The sequence below is a fragment of the Gadus morhua genome, chromosome 8 (assembly GCF_902167405.1).
Source record: "Gadus morhua chromosome 8, gadMor3.0, whole genome shotgun sequence".
Lineage (NCBI taxonomy): Eukaryota > Metazoa > Chordata > Actinopteri > Gadiformes > Gadidae > Gadus > Gadus morhua.
Window position 1 is genome coordinate 18,228,875 of NC_044055.1, and position 25,000 is coordinate 18,253,874.

At 49.6% G+C, this 25,000-nt stretch overlaps 1 protein-coding gene across 1 annotated transcript in view; it reads left to right on the forward strand.

Moving 5' to 3' along the window:
- ephb1 (EPH receptor B1) overlaps positions 1-25,000 on the forward strand; it is a gene marked incomplete in the record, with an annotated part of 148,796 nt that overhangs the window by 47,043 nt on the left and 76,753 nt on the right. Inside the window, 1 exon segment of the mRNA XM_030363445.1 lies at positions 6,250-6,931. Coding sequence (XP_030219305.1) covers positions 6,250-6,931 — 682 coding nt within the window.

A 25,000-nucleotide genomic window follows, 5' to 3' on the forward strand; every position in this document is an offset into this window, starting at 1 on the left:
CATCTCCTGCCACGCCACATTGTTCTGTTGACGGGACTAACAAATAGGCTCATTATCAAAATGGCCGTCATACGCCTGCCGCGTGAAAAGCAATCTCCTGCTTTTCTCCTCCTCCCACATACTTTGGTCCCGTAATGATGGATGAATAGACAGTCCTTGAGTGGGGAGAGCGCTCCTCTGAATGTGCTAACAAAATACTGTGGTGGATACAGATATGGGAGTCATGTTCATGTGCCAGTACACTCACACCAATGTTCAACAAGGCCATGTTAGTTTTTCCGATGATACAAAAAAAATGAAATGAGCCCGAATGCGATAGAGGAGGTTTTCCTTTTAGTCACATCTGACTGGTGTCTGTGAAGATAGCTCTGAGATTGGCAGCTGTCAGTACGTCAACTAACACCCTTCAATGCCTCCCTGTTGTGTACGTTCGTGCTAGGCATCTATGTGTGTCGCTGAATTAGCAGTCGCTAAATGGTTTGGAAACAAATATAATTGTTTTCGTCTAGTGACTGGGACACAATCTCTGTTTGTTTCTGTGTGAGCAGATATGTGTGTGTGTGTTTGTGTGTGTGTGTGTGTGTGTGTGTGTGTGTGTGTGTGTGTGTGTGTGTGTGTGTGTGTGTGTGTGTGTGTATGTGTGTGTGTGTTAGTCACATCTAGCATGGCTGCAAGTTGAATAACAAAACTCAACTCAAACGGAGCCAGGTCTCCTGTTTGGTGTGCGGATTTGTTTTGGGTAAATACCTCGCTGAAGGCAGCTCCCGACAGCTCGCAGAGCCATTGTCAGCCGCAGAGTCCTTTCCCCTCCTTTCCAAGACAGAGCTGCAACACCGCCGCAAACTCAACCAGGTCCAGACGCATTGAAGTCGCCCCGCTAATGGGATTCCCTACACCTTTCTCTTAGCCGATTATAAGAAACCTATCAATCACGACCGCACCTCCACCAAAACAACGACGGCGCCTGCGCTGAATCCGCTAAGTGGCTGCACAATCAGGAAAATAGCAAAAAAAAAAAAGAAGAGGTCTGATTGGGCGGGCGCTGGACTGGAGTTCCTACTCGCCCGTCTTGCCTCGACAGAACCGCTTGGCCCATATCCCAAGCCTCCAACCCTCCCAATACATCCATCCCATGATCCAACCCTCTCCGTCTCTTTGACCTGAGTGCTCATTATTAGAGTGGGTCCGGGTACCCCTCTCTAGTCATCACCGGTTTCATACCCCCCCCCCCCCATTCACTCTCAGCCCTGAGTAGGCACTCTAATCGCTAGGCAGCCCTCTGTGATTGGGGGCCCTTTCTGTGTCTCCCGGTTGGTTGCCCATCGGCTCCCAGGAGCACAGGGCTATCGGTGGCTAGTTCAGCGGCTGCTGCTGCTACTGCGTCTCGCTGTTATTTTGCCCTTTGAAGGTAACGGCAGGGGATCGATGTGATGAATGGGCATTATGAGGGGCATGCCGTCGATGGCTGGATGGAGCGTTGAAGCAATAGGACACAGGCCCGGGGGAAGCATCGGCGGGAATGACATCAGCCACTCGTTCTCCTTCACTTCTTGATTGCCCTCGCTTGCGATCCTCGTCAGCATCAGCTTGCTTCTTTGTCCTTTTTGCTATTCTCATCTCCGCTTTTGCTCCCTCATCTCAATCATTGTCTTCATAATTATTTAATCGCATATTTTGTTTAGCTCCGTCTCTCTCTCTCTCTCTCTCTCTCTCTTCTCTCTCTCCTCTCTTCTCTCTCTCCTCTCTCTCTCCTCTCGTCTCTCTCTCTGCTCTCTCTCTCTCTCTCTCTCTCTCTCTCTTCTTTATTTAATCCATATATTCTTCATCCCTGTCTATCCGTCTGTTCCCATTCTCGGTCCAAGCCAGCTCTGACTGGTCATTAACTCTGAACATTAGGGAGCCCCTGAGAATCCTTAGCTCCTTCATATCTTCATAACTGGCTGCCCATTAAAAAGCCATGATGACACACACACACACAATGGCCACAGCACTTGGGCTAAAGGCAGAGTGCCGTCCATATCGCTGGTGATGAAGCTCAAAAGCTATTAGCAACTCAAAGCAAATGAGGGAGCATTTGGTCGGTGTACAGATGGATGCCACGCAAAGAGGCTCTCTGTTTGTCTGTTGCCTCGTTAGCAAACAGATTTACAGTTTTCGAGTAAATCAAATGTGGGTCTTAGAAGCGGTGGCACCAGCGCTGATGAAATATGTATACGGCTAAAGTAATTACCACAGAGACACAGGAGTTTGCGTTGGTAGGAAAGCAATAAGTCCCAAGGAGCGGACCAAACGTGGTTTGGTGATGGTTTTTGGCTCCGTCCTCTTCTTAAGCTTAATGTTTTGCTTGTTAACATTCGCTATATACCTACCTAAGTGCTAAAGGGAGGGAGGGATCATTCCACAACCTTTCCGTGACCTTTCCGTTGAAAGACCGCATGATCAGCTGACGCAGTGGACTGCGGGGGAGCCGCAGAACAGAGACACAGTAGCGGCTCCCGCAAAAGATAACAATAGATAAAAATGTATACGTAAGCCCACCCTGTTAAACTCTCCATTTTTACCCCACCCCCCCCCCCCCCCCCACACACACACACTAACTCTCCCCCACTTTTATATCTCGTCCTTGACGTAAAATAAAATATCCCGCCGCTGTGGTCATTTGGGTTTCATCACGCTGTACACTAAGGTATACAAGACAAAGAGTGTTTGGTTGGGGGAGCAGCGTGGTTGAGGATGAGGACGATAAATGGATGTAGGTGTCAGGAAATTCCATTATCACAGAGGTGGCAGGTGATAACAGCCAGCCCCCCCCCCCCCCCCCCGACTCCCACCAACCCCCCCCCCATACCACAGAGACAGGTCTGGTCTCGCTCTGCTGAGCGGTTGGAGGGGGAAGAGGACAGGGAGATACAGAGCAGGGAGACTCACTGAGTGAGTGAGTACTCACTCACTCACTCACTCACTCACTCACTCACTCACTCACTCACACACACCGATGCAGATGTGCGATGATTGGAGGTGAGTGAGACTGTTCTGGCGTTAAATTGTGCTGTTAATATATAGGCTAGTCAAATGTGTCCTTACTGACAGACTGAGAAATGTGGAATAGTTATCACAGCCCCTTGGCTGCTATGCAACCATCAGGGAGGACAATATGTGGTCGCTAAACCACCTAGGTACACGCAGCGTGTTCTCTCCACACAAGCATACACACTCACAAAATACACACACGCACAACGGGGCGGTTTAGGAGTGTAGACGACACAAATATGAAAAGGTAAGCCTTGAAAACAAAATTACTTAGCCTCATGAAGCGGTTCTCGAAGCAAATTTAAATGTCTTCCAAGTAAATCCCAAACAAGTATTCAACAACCACAAATATCCAAGCAAACATCCCAGGCAGACAAAATGCCTTTCCATTAACATACGAGCCAGGGAAAAACACAAGAATCTGGGCAGGCATTCCAGTCGGGCATTATCCACGATGCCTCGGGCCGCTTTCTGGCGTGAAAGATGGCGGTCATTTGGCTAGACGAGGAGCAGGGAGGACCCCCCCCCCCCCCGACGGGAGCAGACGGGGTGCAGAGGAGCCCTGGGCAGGCTTGTATTAATGAACAGGCAGTGCTGAAAGGGACAGGTCCCTGTAATGCTGATGAATGGTCATTACAGAGCAGAGACGAGGGCAAGAAGGAGGGAGAGAGAGAGAGAGAGAGAGAGAGAGCGAGAGAGCCGAGGAGAAGGAGGAAAGATGAGAGAGGGATGAACTCAGTGGGCACGGGGGGGCAGCGGCGGTGAAAAAAGGCTTTAATTTGCACCTCGGATTTCTGTAAACTCGTTCATCATGTCGGCAGTGTCCCACTCCCAGAGCTCCCTTTCACCTGCTCCCCCCCGGCACCCCCCCCCCCCCCCCCCCCCCCCCCCCCCCCCCCCCCCCCCACACACACACCTCTAGGACACCCACTCCCCCCTTCTCGGTAGCCGCCCCGCTCCACATCTCCCAAACACCCCCGACGCGCTCCTGTATTTTCTCCCATGTTTTCTGCTTTGTCCTACATACTGTGACTACAACCGGGATTATTTATTTATTTTCAAGAATGTTCCATTCATTGGCTTCAGAGGCCTCTCACAAAATGCAAAGAGTCGCACACATACACACACACACTTACACTCACACTCACACACACACACACACACACACACACACACACACATACACATACGCACATACACACACGCACACGCACACACACACATAATTGTGCACAAATAAACACACACATGCACACACACATGCGCACACACGCACACACACACACACACACACACACACACACACACACACACACACACACACACACACACACACACACGCATGCACACACACACACCCGTTGATTGGGGTCTTTACCTGCACCCTTGAATGACATATGAACCTCTATTCAGCTCCTCTGTTGAGTGGCTGGGATAGGGTGGGGGTGTGTGTTTAGGGAATTGGGGGAGGTTGGTTCCTACCAGAGACACCCAGGTCAACCTCTCATCCTTCCTTGGTTTGATGGAACTGCCAGGGTTGCAAAAAGGTCAGAGCAGACAGGAGAGGGAGCTCCAGGAGACGAATGCTCTCGCAAGATACATGCACTGGGGGGAATGAGGCCCCCTACTCAACCATGGACACCATTAACTACCACTGCATGGCCCCGCCCTTATTCCTGCCCCGTAGGCTTTTAGTGGCAGCAGAGATACGCAGAAATAAATTGGTGAGTCAAACTTTGGTCTCAGATGAGAGCGGGAGAGAGTGATAGAGGACCGAGGGAGAGAGGGAAGAGGGAGAGAGAGAGAGAGGGGGGGACAGAGGGAGGGAGAGAGAGAGAGAGAGAGAGAGAGGGGATGAGTGATGGATAGAGAGAAGGTTAGAGGGGAAGCGAAAGGGAAGGTATTACTCCGTACATTGGACATCCACTGAGAAGGAAAACAACAAAGCTGCCTTATATCTTGCCCAGTGCCCTTCCATGTCCTGTTTTAAGAAGCTGGCCTTTCATGTGCTTAAAGCATTTCATACCTCACAGTGTGGAGGTCAGAAATGACACACCAACCAATTTTGAAAACTCTGTGAAGAAGCGCTACCCCATTCGCTTTGACTGTAAGCCTGGATTATGCTTGTGTGATACTGCATTAAAATGAATATATACCTCGGCCGGGAGATTTTTAGTTTTTCAGAGGCATGAAGGTTCTTAAAAAAAATACATTTAATTGCAGTATATATCAAAAAAAGTTTTTATATAAAGAATGGATTTTTACTGTGCAGTTTTAAGCTATTTTTTTCCTTGAGATATAACGATTGCAGCCACCACTAATGGCAGGATTTCATCATGGCTGGGTACAGTGGCGGAGGCATCACAGTGCGATTGAATACCCGGGAGAGCTGCTAATGCCCATCCGCCATGCTTTCTGGGTCATGCCTCTAACGATAACCAATGCAATGCAGCAATGAGCGGACACCAAATGTACTTCCAGCGGAGCCATCGCTCGGCCGCTGCCGTGGAGCACGGATCCACGCCTTTTTTGGCGCTGATTGCGATTCGATCGCGTATAATTGAAAGATGTCTTACGCATCATATTTTTGCCATGCCCCTAGTCGACGCTCGCATGGTCGAGGCTCAGAGGCAATGGTGAGGACTGTGCTTTTTAAAAGTAATTATTGGTACTGCTGCTCATGTGTACGAGACACGCTACATTTGTTGAGCTTGTCGAGTCAGCTGGGTAGCCAAAAGAGCTTTATTTAATTATTATATCCCGATATTCCATTCAGTTTCGTTCTAAATATAAATGTGTTTGAACGTTCCCGGGTGATGGATAAACCGCAAAGCCCTAATGTGTTTGCTCAATCTGTCAATCGCAGAGTATACAGCGCTCGTAATATAACTCGGAGATAAATGAATTCATTACACTACCAGTCAAACACAATGATGGGGTATTATGAAAAGTCATAATATGTCTATTTTCTCTCTCACTCTGTAGTCTCCTTACTAGCCGGCTTTGCAGTGTTTGTTTATTGGATGGCTTCTATATTATTTACAGTGACTAATGCTATTCTTTCCTTCTCTTCTCCCTCTCCCCTTCCTCTCTCTCTCTCTCTCTCTTGCTCTCTCTCGCTCTCTCTCTCTCTCGCTCTCTCTCTCTTGCTCTCTCCCTCGCCATCCCTCCCTCTCTCTCCCTCTCTCTCTCTCTCTCCCCCCCCCCCCCCCCCCACAGTGGGAAGAGGTGAGCGGCTACGACGAGAACCTCAACACCATCCGGACGTACCAGGTGTGCAACGTGTTCGAGCCCAGCCAGAACAACTGGCTGCTCACCACCTTCATCAACCGCCGCGGCGCCCAGCGCATCTACGTGGAGATGCGCTTCACCGTGCGCGACTGCAGCTCCATCCCCAACGTGCCGGGCTCGTGCAAGGAGACCTTCAACCTGTACTACTACGAGAGCGACGCCGTCATCGCCACCAAGGGCACGGCATTCTGGATGGAGGCGCCCTACCTCAAGGTGGACACCATCGCCGCCGACGAGAGCTTCTCCCAGGTGGACTTTGGCGGGCGGCTCATGAAGGTCAACACGGAGGTGCGGAGCTTCGGCCCGCTGTCCAAGAACGGCTTCTACCTGGCCTTCCAGGACTACGGCGCCTGCATGTCCCTGCTGGCCGTGCGGGTGTTCTACAAGAAGTGCCCCAGCGTGGTGCAGAACTTCGCCATCTTCCCGGAGACCATGACGGGCGCCGAGAGCACGTCGCTGGTCATCGCGCGGGGCATCTGCATCCCCAACTCGGAGGAGGTGGACGTGCCCATCAAGCTGTACTGCAACGGCGACGGGGAGTGGATGGTGCCCATCGGGAGCTGCACGTGCAAGGCCGGGTTTGAGCCGGACAACGGCAACGTGTGCAGAGGTAAGGAGGCTCCGCCGCGACGCCCGTCGTGTGGTGTGGTGTCCCTGAGAGGGAGGGAGGAGTGGGAACATCTGTTGGGCGGCCGTCCGGGCTAATAACCTCCTCTCAGGGATGACTTGGAACGCCGGCCGTTCATTCTTAATATTGATTACCGTACCGTGATGGATCGCCTCCCGCTATCCTGCAGCGCACACGATGGATTTGATCTCTTTAGCGTCGTACATAAAGGAAACATCGGCCCACCCCACGCAAGAGATTTACTGCGTCATGGCGACGGGTGAGGGCGAAGGTGTTTTACGAGTCGGGTGGTGCGGCAGCGGCTGAAGAGGTGTACACACATTGATCCCTAATCTGTATAGAAACCAGCCCTCAGCCGCCAGTGAAGGCTGGATTAAAGGGTCCGGTTGAGACGTAATGGAAAGAGACAAGAGAGGTGAGATGCTGAATGCAGAAATGAAGCTAGCTACGGTGGGAAATCTTAGGTTCCATCTTTATTTTCTGTTTTTCATTCTCTTGTTTTTTCTTTTGTTTATATTATGTGTCCTTCCATGCACCTTCATTATAAATGCAGACACACACACACACGCGCGCACACACACACACACTCCGATATACACACACACACACACACACACACACACACACACACACACACACACACACACACACACATTTAAACACAGATTAAGAAAAAAACTGAAAAGCGAGGGGCTCAAGGTGTGTGATGATAATGCGGCTGGCTCGGGGGGGGCTAACAGCGTGGGGCTGTATTAGCTGGCCCCCGGACATGAGCCTGGGAGTGTGTGCAGCCCTGATAAGATTGATTGGCACACATCTGTTCCGATCCATACACAGATATGCGAGTCGCCGCATATCTACAAAGTAGAAGGTGCATTCGGGTCCGTACTGTACCCTGCATTGCTCCATGGTATAGACAAACATTTCTGCACACACTAACACACAGCAAACACCTTTCACAGTCCTTGGCAAAAGAACGGTGACTTTCAAAAGCAAGCAACTATGCTTGGGCGCGTTCCTCAGTTCAGTTATTTTTCCTCATGTCGTTTCTCACACTGCTTCCTGTATTTTTCCATTGCCTCTGCTCTGTGCTCCGGTGTGATGATTTTGGCGCTGGGATTATTGCAATATGGCTGTGAAAAAGTAATGTCCTGCTCTTCTTTCTGACTCTGGAGATGCAAATACTTTAGTAAAGGTCACTACAAGTTGTCCAATCAGATTTCACCAGTAATTCAGTTATGTTATAATGCTCATTGTATTAACTTGTTTTTAATATTACATTATATCTATACAAGATAAAACGAGGCAGATTGAAGATCGCTCCCTCTCATCACATTTTTCTTCATCAATTTGAAGCACAACTTATAGTATAGTAATTGGATTCCAAGGACTCCTATGTGCTGGCATGAGGCTTGTTGTGTTCTGGAAAGACAGATCCACACAAAGATCATTATTAAGTGCAAAGAGTTCCCCAACGGCATTGTAGGTACACAGTGAGAGGGTGAAACCAGGAGGGAAGAGCGAGTATGCATTGCAGCAGACCCACAGTATTCTCTGGGAACTGCAAAACATACTCCATTCCCCTTCTACTCATATCCAGTGGGAGGCCTTCCAATCAGAACAATCTCAACCTTTTATTTTCCCAGCCATTTCTGTTCATGTGCTTGTAATACATTATTTAAAGAGGGGGCGATCTAACCTTAAAGTGCTCCTGGACGTGGGGGCTGTTACCATCAGCCAATCAATCGCCGACATCGGGCAATAACATGGCTGCAGTGTTCGTACGGAAGTAATTGGCCATTATAAACAAGGTATGAAAAAGGAGCAGAAAGAATATGCGAGCATGCAGTTTCATGCTCAAGTAATCCCAGTCGAGGAGAAGGAGGAGGAGAGCTGGGAGGGCTACGGTATTATGACGGGAACAGTTTCTCTGGTGAGAGGAAAATATTGGGAAAATCACAAAGGCCAACGCAATTTGTGGGTTGTTCAAAGTGTTCCCTTTTTTATATATTTATACTCACTCTTACTGCATCCACTATATATTAACTTCAGAGCTTTGGAAAAATGTCCCCTATTAACTTTGACCAATAAACATATCCTACTTATATAGAGCTATTCTCGTCTTTGCTTGTCGTGATATCATAGCAGTGAGGCTAGCATTCCCAATCAACACTGTTCAGGCGTGATTGAAATTTTAAATGGAGTCAGCTCTTTGTGCAGGGGTGTGTATATGTGGGCGGGGTCTTTGTGTGTATGGTGCACATGTGCATGCATGTGTGTTTGTGTGTGTGTGTGTGTGTGCATGTGTGAGTGTGTGTGTGTGTGTGTGTGTGTGTGTGTGTGTGTGTGTGTGTGTGTGTGTGTGTGTGTGTGTGTGTGTGTGTGTGTGTGTGTGTGTGTAAATGAGTGCCGCTGTATGTGTTTGGTACTGCATGCATGTGTGTACACTGTATGTTTGTGGGTACGCGGTATGGCATCCATTCGTCCACCCGCTGCTATACAGTTCTTAACAAGCGATGGGCCACCTGTTGAGCCAAGCCCTTCTGCAGCCTGCAGAAGGGCTCACAGAGAGAGAGAGAGAGAGAGAGAGTGAGTGAGAGAGAGACCACCTACCCCCAGCTAGGACACCAGTGAACTCTCATTAACCACCGCTCCCCAGCTCCCACATCAGCCATCAGGCCATCCTGTATGTTTCTTTCTTATTTTATGTACCTCTCACACTATGACTTCAGACCCCTCCGTCTGCTCCACCTCCCTGCCGACTTGGCGATGTTAGCAAGCTGCTAAATATTTTAACACTGCCCTGTTAAATTGACTGTGTGGTCTCCAAATAGCGCTCCACTTCCTCCATCAACGGTATTGTGCGCGTGCGTGCCTCTGTCTGTGTGCGCGTGCGTGAGTGCTTGTGTGTTTCTGTTTGCTCAGCATAAGTGGCCGGAGAGAGTACTTTTGTGGTGGCACTAAACCCTTTCACGGCCATTGCCGTGGTTTCTCACCGACTGGCTGGCATTCGAGCTAAAAAACTTGACTAAACAAACATGTGATGCGTTCTGTTCTCACTCCGGGAGAGCCATGTGCTGTTTTTTTCTTTCTGTGTGTGATTCTCTTAAGTGAAGTACATTCCTTACCAACCTTATTTATTTATTTTTCTTAAAGCCCGGCCCGCCGATTATGAAACTCATGCTTCAAATACGAGACCAAGAAAACAAACCATAATGTGCGACGATTATCAAATCAAACAGATATAAGTGTGTTTAACTATGTGGTACCGTCATCTCCCCCATGACATGGCTGGTTCTCCTCTCCCCTCAGGAGGGGGGGCGGGGGGGGGTGGGCCGGGAGCTACTCTGGGCGTGTGGTGTGTAAAGCTGACCCGACGCTGTTTATGAGGCCCACCTCCATAGGTTTTTATTCTTTTGTAATTGGCTAACCGCGCTGAAAGCTTATTGCGCCGTTTGTAGCTCTTGTCTGCGAGCCATTCTTATGCAAAGCACATCGCAGCTTTGAATCTCTCCCTTCTCCCTCCCCCCCTCCCTCCCCCCTCCTCCTCGTCTCCCCCTTCTCCCCTTCGGGTGACATCTGGACGCGTTCGGAGGGCCAGGGAGAGGGTGTGAGCGGTGAATAGGTCAGGCGGGCCAGGGAGGCTGGGACGTAGGAGGTTGACATTAGAGAGGGGCCGATAGTTTGTGGCACCAGTCCCTGGACACGGTCTGGAGGAGGTCGCTGGACGTGAAAGTAGAGGGCATTTAAACACAGAGTCTGGGTGAAATAGCACAGTATAAGCTGCCAATCCTCAAGCATTCACCCACAGTATATAACTCATGGTAAAATCTGTGCATCCTTCCGGTCGGCCTGTTGGCACTGACCAGAGGACTTCTTCTGAGCACAATCGCGGTGGGGATATTCTCTCATGGCGCAGCATTGTTAAACTCCAGCAGGCTTTTGACACATTAAAACATTAATATTACAAATATTCAAACAATTTTATTTAACATTCTGCCGGCTGACAGTGGCAGCGGGAGGTTCACAGCCCATTGAGCAAGTGTGCTTCCCTCGGCTAAGTGCCGATTCATCACGGCTGCCTTAGCACCGCCTAATGGCTGCCATCATGGAAACATGCACATGCATGCACACATATGCACGGACGCACGTGCGCACACACATATGCACCGGCTCACACAGACACACACATGCATGAATGCAAAAAACGGGTGTATTTAACACAATTTACTTAAAGCAACACTAAAAGACTTTGTAACTTCTCATTCAGCCTTTCATGCTCACATTAAAAGAAGAAAAAAAATGGGCATGTGTCTTAGTGATCTAAATATAACGTGAATCAAACGTTCACCTCCACAGCGTTGTCTAATTATAACAGCGACATGGGAGACACAAACATTCAGTCGCTATCAAGGCAGGGCCGGATAAAGGGGGTGTATGCATGTGTTTATACTACACATTAAAGGTAAACCTTCACCTGCTGGGTGTCTCATCTTGGCTCAGTATATAAGGGCTGGCGCGTCGCAGGCACAGTGGCCCCAGCAAGCTATTAGAGCCAATTCCAGTCCATTTGGCCTTGTCTATTCCTGTTCCACCGGCTTTACTTCATTTGCTGAGATGCACCCATGTGCACCCGCCCCATATGCACGCGCGTGTTGGCCGCAATGTGTGCACGGGGACTCGCATGCACACAGAGCGAGAGAGATACCTGCATGACCCGCCGTCCCCGTCCACTTGGCAAATAAACACACACAAACAGACATACACACAAACACACACACACCCAAACACAAACACACAGACACACACACACACACACACTGCACGGCTTTCCATCCAATATGCTCCAAATAGTCACAAATAGTCACACACGGACACAAACACACAAAAACACCACACACAAACACAACACAAACACACACACAAACAAACACATTTTCAATCCAAAGTCACCTTGAGGCCCAATTAAGCGAGCCTCTGACTCCTCTTGTCCCTATTAGCGGTGGAGACGCACTGCGTGACTTGGGCAACAAAAAGTGTGAAAAGAGCGCGAGGGAGAGAAAGGCGGCGAACAGACAACAGAGCGTAGTGAAGATGGCTGAAAGACTCCTTCGTCTCCATGGCACTCAATGAGCTGAATAGGGAGGGTGGCAGGGAGCACCGGTGAAAGGCCATAGCCCCCGTAGAACGGAGTGGCCAAACACTGTCTGTAATGACCCCCAAACACACACAACATTCCCCTCTCGGTCTCCCTCTCCGCCACTCTCTTTCGTTCTCACTCTCTCTTCCTGCCCTGACATGGTCCCCCCTCTAATGACTTGGGGGGGAATGCAAAGACGCCTCTTTGTCCACTGCACATAATGCCCATACCACCACCACCACCACCACCACCACCACCACCATCACCACCACCGTCACCACAAACACCACACATGGTGGTGATCCCCTAACAACCCCCTCAGCACTCCACCTCTAGGGATGGAGACGTGGCTTCTCTTTCAATTATGTCTCTCTCTCTCTCTCTCTCTCTCTCTCTCTCTCTCTCTCTCTCTCTCCCTCTTGTGGCTTCACAGTATCCTAGACTCTGGACTGCGGGGGATTCTCCTATTGTAGAGTCGAATCATTAATGCACTCTGACACTGACTGTTCCCTCTCTCCCCTTGTCCTTCCCTCTCTCTGAACTCAGATGTAGAGAGACTGTAACCCCCCCCCCCCCCAACACACACACATTCACACACACTCTCCAGCCGTCAACTTCATTGTTAACCTCTCCTTCCGTTCCTTTCTTCCTTCTTTTTTTTTGCTTTGTATGCGCCAGGCTGTTTGTATCGTCTGCCTTTTCGTCTGCCCTTTCCTTCTTCCACCATTTTCTTCCCCCCACGCACTATTTTGTCTTTCTTGTGTTGTTGTTGGCAGTCGGACATCATGTTGTCCTCTCCCCAGTCCATCAAGATCAATCAAACAGCACCTTGGATTGGCATTGCTTACTCAATGGATTCATATTAAGAAGAAGCAAATATAATACTGACGCAGAAAATACATAGTTTCGAACTCTGCAGTGCTGAGTCTCCACAAATATACGTTGCAAAACTCTTTTTGACAGTACGTACTCTTCACAGGCTTCTCTCCCTCCCTCCTTCCCCCCCCCACCCCCCGGTTCTCTCTCCCCTTCTATCTCTTCCCCTATGGAGAAGTCTTCTAGCAGGCAGTAATGAGGGGACGTGGTGAGACTCTTTCTCTCGCTCTCTCTCTGCTACGCTCATGCTCTCTCTATCTTTCTCTCTGCGGATTGCCCCTTGGTCCAGAAAGTACAAAGACCCTCTGCGGATTTCCTCCTGCGCCCCACCCCTCATCAGTGTCCATCAATATTCACTCTCCCCTAATAAAGCAGCCAGCTCTGTTTGGCTGGCCCGCCCAGGGCCCCAGTTGAATTCTGGGAAAAAAAAAAAGGTCCCATTTGGTTTCCTAGAGGTTATCAGTAGGACTGATTGATGCAGATTAGTCAAGGTTATGTTGTGGAACCTGTAGACTGAAAAACTAATTAGAATTGAATTGCGATTATGGTCTGTCCAATATACCTCAGTGAGACGTGGGAAGTAGTTGGGGAGGAGAGTTTGTTGAGACATGGCCGGGATTAACTTTTCTGTGGCAATTTGTGTGTTTCTATGTGTTTTATACACAAATTGTTTCCGACAAATGTACTTATTGCATGTCGCTTTGGATAACAGCGTCTGCTAAATACCTAAATGTAAATGTAAATATACAGTGTCCATATATAAGTCTCCTAATATATTGTTTGTTGGAATATACAGTGGTATAAGCTTAGGATGGCAATCTCACTTTCCTCTCTTAATTGGCATAAATGTGCTCAGACCACACAACCACACGGAACACATGACCACACACACACACACACACACATACACACACACACACACACACACACCTACACACCTACACACACACACACACACCTACACACACACACACACACACACACACACACACACACACACACACACACACACACACACACACACACACACACACAATGACTACATTGAGGGTTAAATATAGTGTCATTTCACAGCACTAATTGTTATGCTTTCATTTCTGTGCACAAGGCCAATGCCATGCTCCCTTAGCCCTTGTGATTAAACACACATGAGCACGGACGTTTGTCTGTATAATTTGTGCCATGACACCGAATGTAATCCTCAACCAATTCTCATTCCCACTGTAATTAGCCAAGTCATAACTGAACCAACCCTAAGACATCTTAGTTAAGTGGGACAATATGCAATTATCCAGGAATTATACAACTGGAATAATCTTTACAGCTTCACTCTGTGTGTGTGTGTGTGTGTGTGTGTGTGTGTGTGTGTGTGTGTGTGTGTGTGTGTGTGTGTGTGTGTGTGTGTGTGTGTGTGTGTGTGTGCGTCTGTGTTTCTTTGTGTGTTTAATTGCAGCTTTTGGTTGACATTCATCACAGCCTCTAGTTTACAGGGTAACCGCACAGTTGTTATGTAAGGCGATAGATTTTCTTGCAACACTAATAGTGTATTTATTGAGCTAGCTTCATATTAAGGAAGCTTGTCTCTTAGTTGGTCATTTTAACGGCGTAGCATGTTTCTCTGTAGATGTGTTTAAATATTATCAACATCCATATCCACTTATAGAATCATTTATCTTTATGTATTTATTTACTTTTTAGCTTTCCTTTAAATTTCTGAATATGCGTTCAGCCAAATTGTACATGTAACAAGCTCCACTATTGGCTGATCAGCGTCTATATGCAGTCGACACCAGAGGGGTGACCCTGGATCATGAACCTGATCTTACACGGCTCCGGATGGATGGGGCTGATGGACAGAAAAGAAGGAATCATCCCGTGTCTGACAGCCGCTGTGACGAACAGGGCTTATGAAGACTCCCTTATTGGCTGTCAGATCTCTGTGACAAAGCCATCGATTGGCCCTTTGTTGCAGACCCTTACGCCAGGGCCTCCCTGCCACGAAACTCTGCGGGGGAGAACCCCGGAGCCTTAGACGCCGCCTGAATACCGACTCTTGAGAAGGGGCTGGAGACAGGGACACAGCGAGGGATGGAGAGAGAGGCAGAGAGGGAGCGTCTGTCCGACTGAAATTGTCTGAGTCATGCGGCAAGCTGGAGATAGGGACAGAGAGGGTGTGATGGTGGGGGTGGATGGTGGCGGTAAGGTGAGCTTGGGTCATGGTGTGATGGTGGTATGATAGGGCGGTTTGGGATGTGGTGGTGGTGGTGGTGGTGGTGGTGGTGGTGGTGGTGGTGGGGTAGGTAGAGGCAGTAAGCCCAGGAAGGTAAGAGAATAGAAATGAAAATGAGAGGGACTTGATTATCCGGTTTTCCTTTGTTCTCCATTTGTATACTGGTTTCCCCACACAGTTTGAATGGGATGGGTGCTGCTTTTCTTCACAACTGGGATAAGCAAAGGGATTTTTCTTTGGGGACCTGTATACAATGCAGTGTGTGTATGTGTGTGTGTGTGTGTGTGTAGTGCGTATGTGTGTATAGCTGCTTCGAGCAGCACAACTTTAATGAGATCTATAAGACTTAGACTCTAATCATGGTTGCCAGCCACTCTGTCACTGACAGTGACAATCTCTCTCTCTCTCTCTCTCTCTCTCTCTCTCTCTCTCTCTCTCTCTCTCTCTCTCTCTCTCTCTCTCTCTCTCTCTCTCTCTCTCTCTCTCTCTCTCTCTCTCTCTCTGCTGGTTGTGTATGATGGAACTCCCTTCGCTTCACTTTGGGTTCCTCCCCTGATTGGGCCCACAGTAAAAATCAATAGGGTGGGCTGCATACAATAAAACATTGTGGGGTACACATTTTATTTGTATCAAATGGACGGACTGCTAGCCTTAAGTAAACGACGGATTGTTAAAAAAGTTACGGGTCCTTAATAACAAAATGCTTGGCTGGGTGACGTAGGTCTCACTGAGTTACTGAGAGTATCAACGTGATGCCATCAACGTCTCTGTTCTTTTTGGTTTTACTTGCTTTGTTCCATCAACAGATATATTTGAATACAAAGGATAAACATTGCATCCCGACTGCACTTATCTTGATTGTGATTGTGTGACCGGTTCTGTAGAAGTGACGTTATAGTCACTGCATTGCGTACATTGTGGCCCTCAAATAGGACATGATGGCATGATACAGAAATGTACAGTTTAGAGCTGAACTTGGTTGTGTATGTAGTAGACGTCACACTGGAAAAGCCGAAAGAGAACGGTAGACTGGGATAGATCTAAAGCCGGTTTCACACCGCCATGCGGCAACTTGCCGCCTCCATTCATTTCAATGAGGGAAGGGCGGTTACAAAAGCGGCTGATGACCAGGAAGCGGTTGCCGCCCAGGTGAACGCACACAGATTTCGCCCTACCGCTCAGCTTTTTCCCGTGTTGAAACTTTCGGCGTCAGTAGCAGCAGCAGCCGCTTTTGAAAACGCCTGGCCCTGCAAGCACCTTAAGTGATTATAGATTGACACATGCACATAAAGGGAGGCAGAAGGAGAAAAATTAAGAGACCTTGGACAGAACTTGAGAGGAAGAGACTTATGCCGCTTTTCCACCGCACATGTAGCTCGACACGACACGACTCGACACGACACGACTCGACACGGTAGCAGCACGGGTCCTTTTCCACCGCAAATAGTACCTCCTGGACGTGGGCGGGGTCGGCTGCGCGAAAGGGCCGTGACGTATTTTTGTACGCGACGCAAACAACACCTACGCAACCCACACATGGACAAAACCCACATAACAACAATGGAGGACATCGATGCGATGGTATTCGTGTTCGTATTATTAGCTGGCATGTTGAAGAAGTTGAAGAAGTGGAATATGTTGGCTGCGGCGCTGCTATGGCTGTTACCAGCATGCCATGTCGCTCTCGTGACTTCGTCACACTCTCTGGCCAATCAGTGGCCGGCCGTCTGCCGACGTCACCTTTTAGCATCGGCTCAGCCGCTTGGAACCTAGAGCGAGGCGGTACTAGAAAAAGCAGCCACTTCAGGTACCAGATACCATGTTTCCGCGGTGGAAAAGCAAAAAATGCGAGCTGAGTCGAGTCGAGTCGTGTCGAGCTGGTACCATGCAGTGGAAAAGCGGCATTAGAGGGAGACCACAAGAGAGAAATGACAGAGAAATGGAGACCGAGAGAAAGGGACGGAGGCATGATGAGAAATAGAGGGAGAAATATAGAGGTATGGGGAGGGAGGGAGATGGATAGAGAGAGCAAAATAAAAGGGGGAGACAGAGAAATTGTGATTCGGGTGCTGTTCTAGCCTTACTGCAGTGCGAGACTGGGTTCCTCAGTGGTATCCAGAATGATATCTGATTATACCGGGCAGGAATAGAAGCTGGAGCTGACAAACAAATGGATTTGCCCATGTCTAGAATGTTCTCCAGGGAACCCGGGATACACTCAGCTACAGAGGCGCTGCCGCCTTTTGTGTCTGAGCCTGTGTGAAGCATAATAAGACCCATAGGGGAATGAACCAAGAAAAAAGAAAGCGAGATGGGGACATGTAGACACACATTCTGATACGCTTAATCATTTTCACAATCTCCCGCTCTCATTCTGCGCCTATCCCTCTCTCTACGTTTGTGCCTCTCTCTACAATTTTCCTGCCTCCCTCTCTTTGTGTCTCTCCTGTTCTCCCTCGTTCATCTCTCTTGCCCCTCTCTATTTTCTCTCTCTCTCACTCTCTCTCTCTCTCTCTCTCTCTCGCTCGCTCGCTCGCTCGCTCTCTCTCGCTCTCTCATTCAGTTCTCCCTCCATCCCTCCTTCTCTCTCTCGCTAAGCTCTCCCTCCCTCTCTCTTGTCTTTAAAACCTCTCCCTCCCATGCTCTAACTTGAACCCATCCTTCTCCCTCCCTCCCTCCCTTCTCTCTCTCCTCTCTCTCTCCCTTTCTCCTTTCTCTAAAACCTCTCCCTCTCATTCACTGACATGGGCTCGTCCTACTCCCTCCCTCCTCTCTCTCCCTCCTCTTGTCTCCCTTCTTCTCCCTCCCCCTCCCTAAGCCCCTCCCTTCCGCTCTATACTTCTGTCTCCTCTGTCCTAACCAATAACGTTCTGGCTAGCCTGCTGGAAGCCGCTGACCTTTATCTTATTGGAACAATGGGCCTTCCTGTCATCCTGTGTTGTGGCCATGCACGGCAGCCAGGCCTTTTGTGTTGGCCATGTGTAATGTCACAGTCTTCCTAACAGGCCTTCATAACAGCCTTCACCAGCACACAAAAGGAATATTATCACATGTGCGTGCGCGTGTGAGAGGGAGCCAGTGTGAGAGCGAGGGGAGAGCATGGGTGAGGCTGGGTGTCCCTTTTGAATTTGTAAGGAATTAAAAGACCCAAATGTCGACTGAATGGGCTGGCAAATCCTGTATTCTCTCCATCCCCTTTATTTGACCGCCCAACGCAAGATTGTCTTCACGTCTTCACAATAATCTCTCTCTCTCTCTCTCTCTCTCTCTCTCTCTCTCTCTCTCTCTCTCTCTCTCTCTCTCTCTCTCTCTCTCTCTCTCTCTCTGTCTATCTCCTCAAGTTATACAGGGTGTTGGTCTGAGTGGTGGTGGTTTGTGTGTGTGCATGGGAGGGGGGGGGGGGGGGGGAGAGCAGTTTAACCATGAGAGAGCAACAATGGGGGTATTAACCGTGCGCATACGCTGCTCGCCTGACTCAAGCAGCCAAGGAAGGACATTAATGCTCCCTAATGCCCTCTAATGCCCTGCTCAATGGCAGGCCGGCGCTCGCCCTCGCCTCCCTCCCGGCCGCTGCCTGAGAAGCACCCTCTGTGAACACACTGCCCCGACCATGGGGTCCGTCCTCAGCCCCTCCCCCACTCACACACACACACACACACACACACACACACACACACACACACGCACACACACACAGCCCCTGCACGTCCCATGAGCACCCCAATCCTTCCTTTCTTTATTGTTTTTTCCTCATATGGACTTAATCTGGTCCGGGGTGCCGTCCCCATTGTTAGGGTTAAGAAGGGCGAGACCCTGGCCGGACCTGAGCCCCCCCCCCCCCCCCTCCAATCCCCTACACACTGCTTTGTCCTCGCATGCGCAGCCCCCCAACAACGAGTGGCTAATTGAAGCAGGAGTAGGGAAGGGGCTGGGGTGTTGGGGGGCCTTGGTTGCTCCGGTAACGGGCCCATGCGCTGGGTGTGGTGGTAGTGTGTGTGTGTGCGTGTTTGTGCGTGCGTGTGTGTGTGTGTGTGTGTGTGTGTGTGTGTGTGTGTGTGTGTGTGTGTGTGTGTGTGTGTGTGTGTGTGTGTGTGTGTGTGTGTGTGTGTGTGTGTGTGTGAGATGTGTGTGAGAAGAGATGGAGAAGGGAGCAGGGCTTCTTATCACTGGCCACAAGTGGAGTTAAGTCAGGGAAGGAGGGGAGGAGAGAGAGGAGGAGTGGGAGGGGGAGATTTGAACGGACAGATAAAGGGGCTGAGGAGGAGTAGGAGGCGATCCCCCTCGTAATTCGGGGAGGGGGGGGGGCTTTATCTGTCCCCTCGGATTGTTTATCAGTTGATCCGTGCCAGAGCACCGCTCTGTGATGGTGGCTGACGGTGGAGGTGGTGGCGCGGGGAGGAGGGGGCGGGGGGGGGTGGGGGGGGGTAAGATCCCACCAGGTTACGGCCTGTAAGACTTTGTAGCTGGAATGTGTAACAGACTCTGAGCGGGGCTTTGAAGTGAGATCGCCGTAACCCTGGGTTACTTAACCCCGGGGTCCCCAGAGATTACACCCCTGATCTGCGCTAGCGCCTCCTGATTCGCAGGATTTTGAGGTGTGTGTGTGTGTGTGTGTGTGTGTGTGTGTGTGTGTGTAGGTGGGTGATTGTGTGTGTGTGTGTGTGTGTGTGTGTGTGTGTGTGTGTGTGTGTGTGTGTGTGTGTGTGTGTGTGAGCGTGTGTCAGCAATACACAGATAGTCTGACAGACGGCTGAATGGATGATGGATGGATGATTAATGGACAGATCGATGCAGAGATTGAAGGAGGGCTGGATATAGGGACGGATGGGCAGATAAGATTGTATCCATCCCTGCAGTAAACAATGCATACGAGTGGGTGCAGGTGTCACACACTGATGCATCTTCCCCTTCTTCGTCTCCCTCCCTCTCTCCCCTTTTCCACCTCCTCCCAGCCCCCCTCCCCCTCCCGCCCTGTGCTGCTCACCACCGTGGAACACCTTAATCCAGTGTGAAGGCAATTGGCCCTCTCAGATCTAATCAATGGAGGGGCTCGGGCCCCTGGCCGGGGGAACATCTCTGCCCTGCTCAGCCGCAATCAATTTAGACCCATTGATTCAGCGATTGAAATACAAAGAGCCGGCCCACTGGACCGTACCACTGTTTTACTGTTTGGCTCGCCCAGCGTGTTATATATGTCCACCTTGTACGCAGTGCTGGGTGTGTCTGTGTGTGTGTGTGTGTGTGTGTGTGTGTGTGTGTGTGTGTGTGTGTGTGTGTGTGTGTGTGTGTGTGTGTGTGTGTATATAGTTCCACAGTGTGTGTAAATGGATATTTATGGGCCTGTGTGTATGTTTGTGCAAGCAAGTGTGTATTTATTTTTTGCACAGGTGTGTGTGTGTGTGTGTGTGTGCGTGTGTTTGTGGCTGTGAGGGTTTTTTATTTATTGCGTGTGTGTGTGTGCGTGTGTGTGTGTGTGTGTTGTATGATTTATTTTGAAGCCATCTGCAATAAAGTGAGAATGGCATTTAATCTAGCACCTCTGAGACCGGGCCAAGAGGAAAAAATCTCTTCTAATCTAATATGTCCGACCCGAGAGAGAGAGAGAGAGAGAGAGAGAGAGAGGAGAAGGAGATGGTGAGCTGTGGGGAGCATCTGTGTGTGCGTGTTTTTCGAGTGATAAGTTAATTTTGGTGTGTGTGTGTCAGTATAGGCGTGGCCAACCGGATAGCGAAAACCTACATGAAGACCCACACCGCCGTATTGCATATGAGTCCTGACTGCACGCCCACACACACAACACCCCGGGTTGTTTTGTTCAGTACCCTGCAGCATCATCACGTGTTGCGTGTGAGTTGCGTGTTCTTCGGAACGGCCGCCGGACTTGCCCCTCCCTCTTCCGAGGCGACGTAAGACAGATATCCGTGCCGTTGCAGATATGTTTATCGTGTTGCGTGTGGTCCGTGTGTGTGTGCATGTGTGTGTCTTGTGTGTATGATGGTGTGTGAGGTCATGCTTAAAGTGCCTATGCCACTGCCAGGTAAGAGTGCCGTGTGTGTTTAACGTGACCCCCTGTCAGTGAGGCGGCATGTATAGATCCGTGGGTTCCATCATGTGTGCTAAGAAGCGCATCACTGTCCACTCGCATCAAAGATAATGGGAGTCATGTGTATGCGTTGATGTGGTTGTGCGGTTGTGTGCGCGTGTCTCTTTGTGCGTGTGTGTGTGTGTGTTTGCACCCATTTGCTTTTAGGTTCAAGTGTGCGCTGTATGTTGAAGCAACATCCATGTAACATCTTAACCTGGAATACAGAACGCTGTCACACCCTTATCCGTTTCCAACGGACAGCCATAGTTTCTCTAAAGAACTTCAAGGAAGCAGAAAATATGGACTGTAAATGAACTTCAAAGTTCCCACATTGAACTATGGAAAAGCAATTTTGTTTCCCAATATAACGAGTGCAGTTCCCCTCAGCTCTACGCTGCCTCCGGTCTGTGAATAGAGTTCATCGCTCGATGGTATGCACAGTCATTTTGGAGAAAGACCTCAGACACAGATAGTTATGGAAGAAAGACTAAAGTTTTTGCAATCATATCGCAATTTCGGTAATCCCATGATTTCTGGAAGTGTGGGTATGTTTATGTTGATCTGTGTCTGTGTGTGTGTTTGTGTGCGTGTGTATGTTGATAGGGTGTGTCTTTGTGTGTCTGTGAGGGTATATGTATGTGTGTGTGTGTGTGTGTGTGTGTGTTTTTAGATGTGCACACTTGTGTTTGTATGTGTGTGCACATGTGTGCGATTGCGTGTGTATGCGCACATGTGTGTGTGCACATGTGTGCGGGTGTGTGCGAGTGTGTTGCTGGCGCCATGGGTATGTCCTCCTGTTGTGTGTATTCCAGCTTCGTGTTATCAAGCGTGAATAGCACCAGTGTTGTAGACAAAGCACAGCCTGCAGATGCCTGGCCATGTTATCTTGCAGAAACATTTCTGCGGTCAGAGCCACTCCAAGTGGAGCATGTCTGTCCTTAGGTCTCAGCTCATCACCAGAACCGCTGCGATCTGGCTGCTGGAACAACAGCCACAGGGCATGCCGGGTCCTTGTTTACTCTAAACACCCATAACTCATCCTCCGTGGCTGCCAATGTCTCCGTTCTGCCTGGCTCTGCATAAAGATGAAAATGAACTAAATGTGTATCAACTCCTACTTAGTTGGTGAATTTAGCCTCATAACCTTTGCGCGCGAGTCTAAAACTTCCAAGATGCGAGTTTGCCCTGCCTTCTTTCATCACTTCATCAGTCTCTAGGGCTTTTATTGGTTTGATTTTAATACACACCACACACACACACACACACACACACACACACACACACACACACACACACACACACACACACACACACACACACACACACACACACACACACACACACACAAACACATTTACCCTACAATAATGGCAAAACGCCAACTCTTTGGTCTTATTTATGTACATAATACTGCACTGTGGTCCTTAGCCAGGTGTATATGTGTATTTCATGAAGCCCAAGAGTGTCACACAGCTTGTGGTGGGTGCTTTTGTAGAAAAAAACAACAGCCTACGCCTGAGTCACGCATCAATGCACATACTGTACCTATGCCTGCACAATTATGCACCCAGAGAGGCGGATAAACCCCCTTAGCACTCATGGATGGACACGCAGACACACAAACACGCATACATGCATAGAAAAACAACCCAATCTGATCTCAGGCCGAGCTGTTTGTGCTACTGAGGGCATATGGACCCGGACCAGCGGATAAAGGTCATCCCTGTCCCGGTTTGGACAGTTGGGATGGGGCTAGGAGGAGGTGGGAGGGGTGGAGTTGGGAGGGAGGGGGGGGGGGGGGGGGGGGGGGGCAGTCCAGTGTCAGGGGGTTTGTAAACCTACCTTGTGTTTGTCTCTGTGTGACCGAGGGGGATGTGAGGCGGGCTCGATGGGGAGAGGGGAACGGTGGAGATGTTTTGTCTGCAGAAGGTTACACAGAGGATTCTGTAGGTGTGGAGGAGGTGCAGGAATATGAATGTAAGTGTTGGTGCTCGTTGGCGTGTGCTTCAGGTTTTTTCTTGTTCCCAGGGAAGGGAGTCCAACCATCAGACACCTCGTGCAACAGAGGGGTGGTTGGGGGCGGGGGGGATAATGATCCAAAAAATAACAATCATCCATTTGTCAGAACCCACAATGCATGGTTTCTGCTGCATATTGCACATCCCTGGTCATCAGTTCATCCCCATCCCAAAAAGTGGATTAATCAAGCCAGGGCATACTTCACTGCCTCGATCAATTCCAGAACATTCAGCCATCCACTCTGATTTCTTCGCAGTCCGTTGCTGTGTGTGTACCATAAAAATGTAAATGAAACGCCTCAGTCCTGAGGTTGCCTTCAAGCTGCTCTACAGTTTGAACAGGACGGAAGGACGTATAGCACGGCGGCTGCTAGGAGTACGGAGGATTTATTACCCCCTCGCCGTTGCCAGTTGATGTCCTCAAAATAATAGTGTGGCCATTACTTGCAGCGTGCAATGAGGAATGACACACAAACATGGTACTGTGCCAGAGAGACGGGAGAGAGACAGAGAGTGAGACAGAGTGCTTGGGTGCTGTCTTAAAGTGCTATCTCTCTCACTTCAGACCACCCCCCCCCCCACACACACACACACACACACACACACACACAAACACACACACACACACACCACACACACACACACATACACTCACCCTGCCATCTCTCTGCTTTAACATACACCTCCTCTTTCTCTCTCCGCAAAGCCATTTTTTAATCGTTGCTCCTTAACTACCGTTAGATGCATAAAAATAGAGTGGCAGGTGTGATAAAGAGCGGCTAAGATATGGTAGCCATAGAAATGGGTTTATTGGCGAGCACAGTGTAAAGTCGTAAGGAAACTAAAACATGGGCTAAAAGGGCTTTTAAGTCCTTTTCTCTTTTTCTTCTCATGGCAAATGATGACATATGACATCACCGTGCTTGGAATGAGGTTCAGAGGCGCGGTCGATGACCTCACCGACCTTCTGCTGAGCTCACCCAGCCCCACTCTCGACCCCTTAGCGCCGCAAACCCTTTTACGTTGCCCTCATCCCTGTCGCTCCGAGCCTGGTGCTCACTCACCCCGCCGGGAAGACTTTCACTATCTAGACCCTGTCCCTCTCTGTCTCGCCCCTCTCTCTCTCTCTCTCTCTCTCTCTCTCTCTCTCTCTCTCTCTCTCTCTCTCTCTCTCTCTCTCTCTCTCTCTCTCTCTCTCTCTCTCTCTCTCTCTCTCTCTCTCTCTCTCTCTCATTCCCCTTTCACTCTCATTCTCAACCTCAGGCCCCCATACTCTCATGCTGCTGTTGTTTTGACAGACTCTTTGTCATGTGTGAACGTGTCAGTGATCCACAGTGTGACGCGACACAGACACACTCTGACAGTCAGCGGCGGATCCCAGGGCCACGCCACCAAAGCTCCTGCGCACTTTCTTTCGGGGGAGAAAGGGACAGGAGCGAAGAGAGACACAGTTTCCCACTGGCGGGAGTCTGTCTTTGGCAGAACTGTTTCGCTGTAAACAACGTGTAGCACACGCTCGATTAGGAACCAAATCAGCGGGGGAGACGGCGAACAGTAAAGAGAACTTGTACGTATCGCCACATCCCGGATGTGCATAATGACTCATTCGTCTCCTTAGGCCTCCGGGCTCATTAGCAAGGCCTCCAACCCAGGGGCCCAGATTCTAGGAAACACGGCCATCGCCATGTCGGTCTTTTCCTTT